The following is a 13,125-nucleotide window of genomic DNA, read 5'->3' on the forward strand; positions in this document are numbered from 1 at the left end:
TCAATGTATTGGGTTAAACAAAATTTCTTATTGAATTTAATTTCACTTGTTCCTCTTGACCTTATTTAATGTTGCTGTAAGAAAATTTTAGATTACATGCGTGGTCCACGCTATATTTCCCCTGGACCTCTTTACCCTACTATGTAACTCCAGAACGCTCTCCCTTTCTCTGTCTCTTTCTCCAGATCTGTGCTTCCCAGTACAGGAGCCATAAGCCACATGTGGACATTTACATTTAAGTGAATAAAAATTAAGCAAAGTGTAAAGTGCCGTTTGCCCATCATATTAGCCACATTGCACACACTCAGTAGTCACGTGTTCAGTGGCTACCATATTGCACAGCACAGATACAGACCATTTCCATCATTGGGGAGAGTTCTATTGGACAGAGCTGGTACGGGTTGTACAGTTATGGCAAAAACCACAGAAAGGGTGTAAATCCCTGAAGCGTGGGCAATGCTTCCACGTGCCTCACTCTGCAGCACGTTATCCTCCCCCCCGCCTGTGGTCCATCCCCTCCCACCTTTGTGAGACGTTGCGCATCTTCTCTCTTCCTCTGCTGCCATGGCTGTGGCACTGTATCTCCCTCTGAACACACTTGCCTCCACCCTCCTGTCTGTACTTGAATCTAACACGGTTCTTTGTACAATACAGGTACTCAGTAAATATCTGTAAACCAGTTGGAGCAGCAACTAATGGGAGATCTATAATGGCTGGTAGCAGGGGGATAAAAAAGAAAGAGGAGGTCAAAGTGAGGTTCCCAGGGAAGAAGGAAGAGCGACTGGTAGAGAGACAGAAAAGAGGAAATCCGAGGGACCGTGGTGACCCGGCATCTCACACACGTCACCATCATCCCCGTGCTCGCCCCACAAGCCCTTCACGGGCAGCAACAGGACTCATTGCAGGGGGATTTCACAGCCTTAGACAACAGCTATAGCAAAAGGTGCAAAAGAAATCCAAAATATTATTATGTGATAAATAAACATGCAAGACCTAGCCATGAGAAGGTGAAATGGCATGAAAATGAAGGTTTTGATGTGGAGAAAAATGAAAAATGTTCTCTCCCTGGGCCAGCTGGTTTGAGTTACGTTTTATGGGCAGCATGTGGATTCCAGCGCCCTTGTTGAATTAGCAGCAGAATTGCACATTAGTTTTAAGGCTCCCTCTCGAATGGGAACATCATAACGCTTTTTAATTGGGGCTGATAAAAACGTAGCATTACTTGTAGGTTCCTGAGAGAAGCGAGTTGTGAAATTGGGTTTTCATTAAACCTAATGATGGAAAATTAAGTATAGTGCGTCTGGTGAAATGGGCTGTGAAAAAAGGCATCACTTCTGCATTATCAGAGGTTAATAAGGGAATAGGTGAAGTAAGATACATTGGAAAAGGGAGTCCAACTAGTTGAATTAATAAACCTTGAAAATCCCTTGGTTCCGAGTCTTCATAGCATCATTAACACCAGCATTGACAGTATTACAAATGTTACAGCAATACGAGTTGCTAAATTTCAGACGCGTTTATTTTCCATTCCAGTGTTGGTTTTGCTGACACCAAGTTGACAGTCTGTCTAGCAATGTGTTCAGAGGAAAACATCCATATTGGTAGCTATTTGGTTTTGGAAACACTTGGCATCTCACAAAAAATTGTCAGGTGCTTTTTCCTAAGAAGCCTATCTCTGCCAGGCAGCTGGTCTCCCAGGCAGCCCAGGCCCATGGGTCTCTGAAGACACCTGTGGCCAGCTATGATGGTGGCTTAGGTGGGAGACACTCACAGAGCTCCAAGCATTGACTCCAGTTCATCCTGTACTGGGAATCGTCAAGTGCAACATCTAGAGAAGCAAACTCACGTGTTCCTTTCTTCTCCAACCCCATGAGTGATGTTCACTGGAAGGCAGCCTCATATCTATGGCAGCTGGGACACCTACAGAAAATGATGTGAGTCTAAAGAAAAGGAGTCTTCTTAAAATCCTGCAGTAGCTTCCCACTGGCTTGAAGATTCTTAGACATTCACTCCTTCCTAGGCTGACCTCACACCATCTCATACAGCTTTGCCTCCATCATATTACCACCCTCCACTTCCACTCATCTCAGCCTCCTTGCTCTTGCCTAGATGTGCTTGGCTTTTCCAGCTTCTCTTCTTGTGCTTCCAATCGTTCTTCTTGTCTGTCTACCCTCCTAGACCATCAAGCCTTGAGAGTGAAACCTGTCTTCTGTGCATTTCCAGTGTCTACCAGAGCCCCAGGCACAGAGTGGGGTCTCAATAAATCTAACTCCTGATCACGAGGGTGTAATGGAGAAGGGAAGTAGTGCCCACATCTGCCAGTTCTGTGTTTAAGCAATGCCATGAAGATGTGTTACCTGGTACCTCAAATCCCAGGAGAAAAGTAAACAGTGTGTTTCTCATGCTTGTCTGGAAAGTTGTGCTAGCATCTCACGTAGGCCCTTATTCCTGGTGCATAAACTTATATACTCTAGATATTTCCGTAGGCAATCCTTTCCTTACTAGGAACAGTTTTCCTCATGCTGTCACATAGGAGGAAGTTCACTTTTACATACAGAATCAATGTTTGAGGGATTACTGTGACAGAGAGACAAACAAGCTGAAAGATATGTGGATTTTGAAAAGTTGCAGGAAGTGAGGAACGTGGGCTAAACCTCCCAGGGAATGACTGTGGCATAGACCTCATGGGGTCTGCCTTGGTACCTTGCAGTGCCTGAAAACATCTGAGCGAGACTCATCAAATCTGGTGGTTCTCATTGTATGCATGCCACAAACAGGAGGGTCTAGGACATAGACTGCCTCTGTCTTTGGGAGGAGGTCAGGGAGACCAAGCCTGAATGGTTCTGAATAAGATGAACTAGCCCTGAAAGATTGACAGTGCATGGCTGGCAGTGAGTTCATAGGGTAAGTAAGTGGTTTTACTGGTCTAAGGGGAGCAGAGGACTTCAAATTCCACCCTCAGCAGGCATCGGTTTCGAGAGTGGCCCAACTAGTAGGGAGCAGTTAATGCAATTCAGTGTTAATTCAGTTCAATTCAGTTAATTCAGTTCTAAAGATTATTATCAGGGGAGCTTATAGGTCTTATACCAAGGAGAGATTTATGAAGGAGATGAGGCGTAGGGCCCAAGCCTGGGAGAAAAAGCTATCAGGACAGAAGGAGGAGGTTCAGGCTTCCCTACCTGCAAGGTAGGTTCAGCATCACTCCTGGATTGAGTGTTAAATTCTGGGGAAGTTAGACAGTAGGCAGAAGGTGATCACACTACAGGTGCCATAGCTGGAGAGAGTAGCTGAGAGGGTCAGGGTCCCTACTATCTCCTGTGGATCCAAGACTGGCTCCAGCTCCTCCCAGTGTACAACCCAAAGGAAACAAACTAATAGAGAAACCAGGTGACAGGGATACAGGCAAATGGACCAGGAGCAGACATGTGGCTCTGATATCAAGGGACCTGAGGCTCTTCTCACCTGCAGGCAGGCACCAGAGACGATTCCAGGCAGTCTGCTTCCTCAACAGGAGGGTGCTCCCAGTATCCACCCTGCCTGGCTTCTCGCTGGTTCTGGGATTGGCCTGGGCTGGCCAAGACCACCCTGACAAGCCTGGAGGAAGGACGGAGATGGGCAGGAGATGACAGCCAACCTGGAAGTTTGTCTTTACTCCATCAGGATGCACCCTTGAAATAGAAAGGCATCAACGGTTACTGTGTCACTAGTTTGTCCGTTGTTTTCATTTTTAAATCTACCGCCACAGCCATGCTAGGGAAACCCTGTGTCTGTATTCTTTCTGCAGTTCCCTGACAGCTGAGAACTGAGTTCGTGCCCTCTGCCCTACTCAGGTCAACCTAGGGGAGGCGCTGAGGACAGAGGACAAAATCCTATATGTGATTGTCTATTCTGCCTCCTTCTCTTTGAAGCAGATGGCGGCCGCGGGGAGCTGTCCCAGCCCACACTCACAATCCAGACTCACCCCTATCGAGCCTGCGACCCTGTGGAGATGAGCTATCCCCGAGACCAGTTCCAGCCTGCCATCCGGGTGGCTGACCTGCTCCAGCACATCACCCAGATGAAGAGAGGCCAGGGCTACGGGTTCAAGGAGGAATATGAGGTAAGAGACCCGCCTGTGGGAAATTCCCTGATGGATGCAGAGGCCTCATGGGTGCTAAAGCATTGCTACTCAAAGTATGGTCCCTGGACCAGTAGCATCAGCACCACCTGGGAGCATGTTGGAAATTCACCATCTCAGCCCCCACCCAGACCTACTGCATCAGTTTGGAGTCATACCTTCCTTCAGTAGGAAGATATGGATAGAATGGCTCCAGCCCCCATCCCACATGTTGTAGTAAAGCCAGAAGACCGCCCCTGCCAGTGATTTCGAGGAGGCCTGCTTGCTCTTGGTCACCTCTTGCTTCGTGTTCATGCTTCTGTTGTGTTTTCAACACCCCCAAGTCAATATCTCATCTGGTGTCTGCTGTGCTCCCTCTCTGTACCTGCTCTGCACCCCTGCATTGGACATCCCTTACCTTCATCCCTAGCGAGACTCTAATGCCATGGATTTGTGAATAGCTGTTGTTCCTGAGGTTTAGGGAATCACAGAAGGACTGGCTCGATTACAGGAAGCACCTGAATACGGGTCCTCCTGAGGTTCTGGTCACCTGACAGGTCTCTATCCACTTCCTTCCCAAAAGTTCTTTTTAGTGTCCTCAAAATTTCCTTTTTTTCTCCCCTCTTTTTTCTAGCAGCCCAGAAAAGAACTCCTGCACTCCCTTTATTAGGCAGAACAATTTAGCTTTCTTTATCTCACTCCTTTTGTTTCACTCCTTGCTCATTAGGCCTCACCTTTTACAAACAAAAATTAGAAGGAAAAACTCATTAAGATGTTTTCCTGCACTAAAGAGCACGTCACTCCCCAAGAGGAATTTTGCATCCCTCCTGAGCCTGTTGGAATCCAGCTGCAGGCAGCTTTGGAAACAAGCATCTCTTTCTCCTCTTTTCCTTTCCTCTCTCTCTGCCTCTCTTCCTTCCTTCCCAAAACATCTTTTGAGCATTTACTGTGTGCCAGGCTCTGAGTTATTTGCACTAGATTTTTTTTGTTGTGGTGGTGGTGGGTTGTTGTTTTTTTTTTTTCCCACACGCAGCATGTGGCCCAAATACGCTAGGTTCAGTTTCACTGTGTGCAGTGAAAATGCATTGACTCAGACGCTACACATTTGGAATTCTTGATACTGCAGACTAAGTTTATCTCTCAGACTATATTCTGAGAAAGAGCTTACAAGGCAATATTTCAGAAGCTGTGTGAGGTCACGAAATTGTGCTAAATTTGCAGGGGTGGGAAGGGGTCTACAGCCAGGTTCCAATACAACAAACTGTGCGGCCTACCGTTTTGCTACCTGAGTTTTAAAATTCTTTATTAGTTGAATGAAGAGTTTGGATAAGGTGATTAGTAAGAGCCTGTCTGGTCCTAAAACTTTATGAGAGTATAAAACATGGTAGCAGGGGAATGTTTGACACATTTATGAGAACAAAAACATTTATGTCAATGGACATGAGTAATTACCAGCTCAGGAGAACCAGCAGTTAATTTCAAATACGGTCTAAGTAAAATAGCATTTTTCATATACTCAATCTATAAATTTGGGGAGGCTATTGGGATAAGAATTGTAGGAGATGGTCTCATCACCTCGTATCCCTGGGCCTTATTTCCTAGAAGATTGGTTGAATGATCTCGGGGGGCCATGGGGTACAGCAGCTGGAAGCAGGACCTCAGTACTTGTCTTCTTTGAGAAAAGAATTCAGCCAAGAGACAGGGATTGTAAAGCAGACAAAGTGTTTATCAGAAGCAAAATATGTGTGGGAGAACACACGGGCGGACTCAGAGTGAGTCGAGCCCAGGAGGGACGTCGGTCGTTTGTACAGGGGCAGTTTTCCAGGGTCCCTCTGGCCAGTCATCTTGCTCCTGCCCATATTTGGTCTGACTCAAGGCCCTTCCTGATGTGCATGCACATCTTTCAGCCAAGATGGATTCTAGCACAAGGGTTTCTGGAAGGTTGGCAGGACATATTATGGGCTGGCGCCCCCTCCCTCCTTTGACCTCTGGGGATCTTCTCTGCGCGTGTGTGGTCTGGGATGTGTCTCCTTGACCACACGAATGAGAAAACTGTGGTCACCTTACCTTTTACTCAAGCAGGGCTCGGCTCCTATCATTATCTTTATTTCCAAGTGTCAACAGGAGACTGTGCGCAGCTGCTCAGCCTGGGGCCCCTCTATCTCCTGCCTCAATCCCAACCCCTGAAAGTACATGGGGGAGGGGGGTTGAGGGGGGAGGGCGTGCGTGTGTGCTTTCTTGTGTAGATCTGTCTGGTGAGCGAATGTCAGGAGAGGGTGTGTTATTTGTAAAGTCATATTTGATATCATGAAGATTTAATAAGTCATTAGGCATAATATTTAATATGTTTTAAAGTTTCAAATAGCGTTAAGGGACATATGTGATTTATCAGGAAAGGGCCAAGTAGTCAAAGTCTGGTGAAACACCATTCTAAGAACTTACCATCTAAAATTTGAAAACAGAAATACAAATACACTTGACGACTTTGGTGCATTTCCTTCCAGAATGATATCTTTTAAAAGCATCCATCCCTCTGTGGTGGGATTTGGGTTGATTTTTTTTTTCATTTGTTTTTTTTTTTTTTGTGCCTTTTTGCACTTTCCAAACTTTCTAGCATGGAAATGAACTGCTTTTATACTGAGAGAGAAAACAATAAATGTGTTCCATCATTTGAACTTCAACCAGAAATATCGTTAGCTAAACTAGACTTGCCCTCAATTAGTTCAAATTATACTCATCAGTTAGCTTGAATGCTTAGCTTCTAGTTAACAGCATTTCCTGATTAGCTAGAGGTTAAGTGGAAAACGTTGCTTAATAGGAGTCTTTCCACAGTGTCTTTCCACCTCCTTAGACCATAGCTGGATATTGCTTTGATCATCAAGTCTCCTGTGATGTCAGGAATCTACATGCTGAGCAAAGAATCACAAACCTCCTTGAAGACGGTTTCCTATTGTAGATATACGATTCCTGGGTCTTCAATCCTACTCTCAAACCTGCACGCTATGTGCTCTGTTTGCTGCCTGTCAGTCCCCTACCCTGCTCATTTTTTTCATACGAGTGAGTGGGCTTGACAAGTTGACATATAAGGGGCCTCTCAGCTATAGCAAGCTGTGCCTTATAAAATTCCATTAAGTTTTACAATCACATACAAATTTGTTAATTACATATTTACTGAGTATTTACTATTTCTAAGGACTGTTTGAGATATTTGGAATGCAACAGAGAACAAAATGGACAAAGATCCATGCCCTTGTGAAGCTTGTGTTCCAGCAGAGGAAACCCAAAAGAAACAATAGACTTAAAAATAAGGAAGATGTTTTACAATCACTTACTTAATGTAATATGTTAGTAAATGATATAGTAGGTTAGACAGTGAAAAATACCATTTGCTGTGTTACAAACTACCCCAAATCTTAGTGACATAAAACAGCCAATTTACTGAGCTCACTGATTCTGTGGATCAGGAATTTGGGCAGCGCACAACAGGGATAGTCTGTCTCTACTCTCTACTTGGAAGGCTCTAAGACTGAAGCGACCTGAAAGCGTCTTCACTCACATGGCTAACAATTGATGCAGCCTATCGTCTGGGATTTCAGCTGGGATTGCTGGCTGGAACACCTGCACTCAGCCTCTTCAAGTGGCCTGGGCTTCCTCACAGCATGGTTGCCTTGGGATCACCGAACGTCTCACAGGGTGGCACAGGCTCTGCTGGTGAGCCTGCTAGCCACCGAGGTGGAAAGTGCATCACCCCTTGTGACCTGCACTAGGACGCCACACAGCATCACTCCTACCACCTTCCATTGGTTATAAACAAACAATAGCCACCTGTGTTCTAGGGGGGGGAGTTAGCCTCCATCTCTTGATGGAGGGCAGCTGCAAGATTCTAAAAGCGATTACAGATCAGAGATGTGGGAAAATATAATCTGTGGATAACACAATCTTCCACAAGTAAGTACCAAGGGAAATGAAAGAGTAGCACAAGGAAGGGAGATGGTATATTCCAGGGACGCAAGGTGAAGGAGGTCCCAATATTAAACAGGCTGAGAGGGCAGTCTTTAATCAGAAGATGAGACTTGAGTTGAGACATGCTGGAAAGCATCTGGAAGAAAAGAGTCCAGATCAAGGGAGTAATATATGTGGCAGGTACAAGGAAGCCAAGGGTGGCATGAGTGGAGTGAACAAGGAAGAAAAGTAATAGAAGGTGCAATTGGAGAAATAAAGGGGGCCTGACCATATAGTGCCTTACACGGCACTGAATGAATGAGATGGAGAGCCACCGCAGAGTTTTGAGAAGACACGTGATCATTTTCTGACATTATTTTGAAAGACCGATTCTCACTGCTATGTGGAGAATAAACAGAGAGGAAAATGTAAAAGCAGGGAAACCAGTGGAGAGGCCATGCAGTAACCCAGCAGAGAGACAGTGGTGACTCACCCAGGGTGTGGCAGTGGGGGTGGTGAGAGGTGCTTGGATTCTGAATGTATTTTAAAGTTAGAGCCAACAGGATTTTCTAACACATTACATGTGGCACGTGGGAGAAAGAGAGGAATCAAGGGTGACTCCAAGACTGCTACCCAAGCCACTGGAAGGATGGAGTTGCCACCAGTGGAGATGGGGAAGCTGCAGGTGGAACAGACTTGGGCCTAAGGAAGGAATGGGGAGTTTGATTTTGAACTAAGATGTCTAATAGGTATCTTAGTGGAGATGGAAGGTAGGTAGCTGGATATGAGTCTGGAATTTGAGAAAGAAGCCTGGACTGGGGAGAAAATTTTGGGGAGTCATCGACATATAGATGATATTAAAGCCACAAGACTGTTGAAAGCCAGTGAGCATAGACAGAGACGAGGACCAGGGATGAATCTCGCAGAATTTCAACTGTAGGATGTTAGAGCACGTTTCATAGACCAGGCTTGTACAGGGCTCTAGGAACTGAGGAGACAAGGTAGAATCCTTGCCTTCTGGGGAGCTTAGAGCTTATTCTTAGAGACGAGCATATAGACTGACTGTTTCACTGTTTGGCAAAATGTCACAATAGAGGTATCCCCGGAGTGTTATCAGAACCCTTGGAGGTGGGGTGCCTTAAGCCTAGCCTGAGGATGGATGGCCAGTGGCTTTCTGGAAAACATAAAGCCAAAGCGTGAAAAATAGGAGGGGACATAGAAGGGGATGGGGCTGAAGCTGTTAGTAGGGGCAGGCATGGGGTGGGAGCGAGGGGATTTTGCCAGGCTGAGGAGTTTGGATTTTCTTCCAGGAGCAATTTTCTTCCAGGGGAGCCCCTGAAGGAAGCAGGATTTTTTTTAAAGCTGGATTCGCATTTTGGATGCAACTATTTGTCATAGATCAGAACAGGGAGACCACAGGCAGGCAGGCGGCTGGGACAGTAATTCAAGGAAATATGGGTTTGCCTGAACCAGGAGACTGGGCTCTGAGCCCAGACAAGCCCACACACATTCTTTCATGCAGCATCACAAAATTAGCTTGTTCTCTTTAACCTGTAAACTTGAATCTCTCAATATATATATTTTTAAGTTCGGTGACTTGAAATAATGCATGAGTGGTCTTGAGAGTCAGAATGCCTAGATTCAAGTCCTATCTCTTGCATTAAGTATCTGGGTGACCTTGGGCCAGTTACTCCCGCTCCCTGGGCCTCCATTTTCTTATTTATGCAATGAGAGTGAAGACATTGGTCAAAGCGATCCAAAGAGTGCTTCTGTCCATGATATTTTGGGAGTCTCAGTGGGAGCCAATTGTCCAGGCCAGCTGATCTCCCATCCCACCTGTAGCTCCACTGGACCCCACTCTCTGGGGCTACCACCCCTGTAGTTATGTCTCAAGTCCTAGCAATTATGATTACTCAGGGGCCTTGGGTTCCTAAGAACTCAAGGAGGCCTTAGGCAAATTAACTGCACTTCCCGTACAGATCTGAGTCTTAGAGGCTTTCAGTCTTGAATGCACATTAGAATTACCCAGGGAAATTTTAAAACCCTAACACCCAAGCCATCCTTCAGACGAATTAAATCAGAATCTCTAGAAGTGAGATCCAGAGATCAATATTTTCTAAGCTCTCTAGTTGACTCTAATGTACTTTCAAGGTTGAAATGCTGGTCTAAGGAGACCCACAGAGTCCCCAGCAGGTGCCCTGCTTGTGCCCACAGACCCTTCACCTCACCTGCTGTACTTGCTGCTGGTCACATTCGATGCCCATGGAGGCATGTGACAACCCCTCAAATCTGCCCTGCTATCGGACCACAGCCGCATTAAAGTCAGAGAGCTTCTGCACGTGATCTTGGACTGCAGAGTCTTCCCTCCAACCTCCCCCAGCCCAGATTCTCCCACCTTCCCCAGTTATAAAACAAAAACCCTAAGGATGCCATCAAATGCTAATAGATGTTGGCTGGAGAGTGGACTTGTCTGTGAGTCCTAGAAGCCCAGCCACCATCATGGTCAGATGAGTATCAAGTTTGGGGAGGATGTAGGGCAACAAGATGAGGTGACTTTGTGATGGAGAGAAGGAAGAGAAGCATGTTAATCCCAGTCCAATCCAGGCAGCCTGTCATCATAATGAATAGAACAAGCCCAGTAGGGAAACCAGAAGGTATCTGGTTATTACTGCTCCATTAAGACTATTTAAGGCAACAAGGAACAGCTGTGAGGAATATGATGCAGCCTAATGAAGAGCAAACATTTGTTCATTTTCCAGCTCTGGGCAGACATGCCATGTGCATGGCTTGGGTGGGGTGAGGCCAGCATTGCCATCTTTCTCTTAGTCATCTGTGGGTGATGGTGGGCAGGCAGCCTCCTGATGGAGCGTAACCATGGAGATGGATGCTTCAAATCACCCCAGGTGCCCTCTTCTCTGCTCAGAGCCACCTGAGACAGAGTGGACCTTCTGCTTCTCCCACAGTTTTTTTTCTCCCCTCAGTTGGTAAGAGATTCACAGAACATCCCACTGCAGGTGACCTCTGAGAGGTGCTGGTCCAGCTCCACAATTTGCAAATGAATGATTCTTGGGTTGGGGCTTGGGGAATTAGTGGCAGAAGCTCAAATCAGGAAAGGGAAAACCATGGTTGTTCTCCATCTCTGGAAACTCATAGTGACCAAAATAGAAAGACTTCACCTCACCTGCTCACTTCATTCCACTCTCCGTGGACTAAAATAAGGGGAAAGTGGGCCATTTCCAGAGGTGGCCAAAAGATGTCAGGAAGCACGTGGTTTCAGACTTGGAAGTTTTTCTATCAAGAAAGAGCTCATGTACAAGAGACTATTAACTGAGTCTTTTTCCTGTGAGCTTATTTTTACTTTTCCACTTAGTATTCTGTTTGAAACCCAGCGAACAATATTTCCTGTTTAATTGGAACCCTCCCCAACCAAGTGAGCAATTTTCAGGTGCTAGCGTAGAAAAATACCTCCAGTGAGAGTCAAGACCTGGTTCTCAGTCTGCTACTGACATGCTGGGTGGACTTGGACAAGACTCTGCCATCTCTGGGTCTATGTTTCATTTTCTGTGAAATGTTTGACTACATCGCATGGACTCCTGAAGCCTAATAATATATACTTGTACTTCTTTTGGCCAGAAACACTTATTGAGTACCTGCTGAGTACCTTACACTATGTAGGGTACTGGAGATAGGTAAATATAGAAAATAAAGACGCTACTTTAAAGGAAGCTCATGGTCTTACCATATCATGTAATCACATAACAGAACTCTAGTTAACATGTTTTGTAGATCCATGAGAAAGGGCAGTCCAAGGTGAATGCAGGTTTTTGTCATTGTTTATTTCTGTGTTTTGTCAGTTCTTACTGCCAAGATCGATCAGAAGCTTTCTAAAAGATGAGACACCGAACTGAAGAAAAGTAGAAGGCTGGGTAGAGGAAAAGCATGTGTGACAGATACAGGTTTAGGTTTAGGGGCTCAGAAACATAAAAGAATTGAATTGTTGCAAGCCAGTTCTTAGACAGGAAACAAAGATGCCTGTCTACAAAAAAAGAAAACTCAAAAGGAAACTAGTTGGGGGCTTCCCTGGTAGCACAGTGGTTAAGAATCTGCCTGCCAATGCAGGGGACACGGGTTCGATCCCTGGGCCAGGAAGATCCCACATACTGCAGAGCAACTAAGCCCATGCACCACAACTACTGAGCCTGTGCTCTAGTGCCACAACCACTGATGAGCCCACGCTCTGCAACTCCTGAAGCCTAGAGCCCGTGCTCCGCAACAAGGGAAGCCACTGCAGTGAGGAGCCCACAACAAAGAGTAGCCCCCGCTCGCCACAACTAGAGAAAGCCCATGCGCAGCAAAGAAGACCCAACACAGCCAATAAGTGAAAATAAATAGACAAATAAATAAATAAAATGAAACTAGATGGAGAGATAAATAGGAAGTTTTCACAGTTTTCCTGAACAGAATTAACAAGGTAAATGATGGCTTTTGACCGTTTGCCCCTTAACTCTAGCTGACTTCAAGTTTAGGGGAGAGCTGTTGACCCAGAGGCACCCTCCCAGAAGCTCATGCATGACGATGGAGAAAATATGTGGACAGGACCAGAAGTCTGTAGCCTGTAATGGGATGTAGGGGTCCCTCAGATCATAGTCTCAGAGATGGGAGGAATAGAGGTACCCTAGTATGAGCTTTCCCATCAAACTATAGGCCTCTTGGAGGTAGGGCCAGCATCTTACTCACCTCTGTTCTCTGAAGAGAAAGTAGTATACTAAAATAGTATACTAAATGTTAATTTAATTGATTTGCTAGGCACTGGTGAAAACCTTCATGATTAAGAATAGTTCCATCCATTAAAAATGTAATAGTTTGCATCTACCAACCCCAGACTTCCAGTCCATCTCTCTCCCTCCCTCCACACCCCCTTCCGCCCCCACTCCCTGCAACCGAAAGTCTGTTCTCTATCTCTATGACTCTGTTTCTGTTTTACAGATAGGTTCATTTGTACCGTATTTTAGACTCTGTCACTTTGCTGTACAGCAGAGATTGGTACAACATTGTAAATCAACAACACTTCAGTTTTAAAAAATTGG

The 13,125-nt window shown here is 45.6% G+C and overlaps 1 protein-coding gene across 1 annotated transcript in view; it reads left to right on the plus strand.

Moving 5' to 3' along the window:
• The window catches only part of PTPRT (protein tyrosine phosphatase receptor type T), a 1,046,874-nt gene that overhangs the window by 956,513 nt on the left and 77,236 nt on the right, over nt 1–13,125 (plus strand). Inside the window, exon 18 of the mRNA XM_057701613.1 lies at nt 3,909–4,099. Within this exon, the coding sequence (XP_057557596.1) occupies nt 3,909–4,099 (191 nt within the window). The remainder of the gene's footprint in view (nt 1–3,908; nt 4,100–13,125) is intronic.

This window comes from Hippopotamus amphibius, chromosome 12, assembly GCF_030028045.1.
Source record: "Hippopotamus amphibius kiboko isolate mHipAmp2 chromosome 12, mHipAmp2.hap2, whole genome shotgun sequence".
Lineage (NCBI taxonomy): Eukaryota > Metazoa > Chordata > Mammalia > Artiodactyla > Hippopotamidae > Hippopotamus > Hippopotamus amphibius.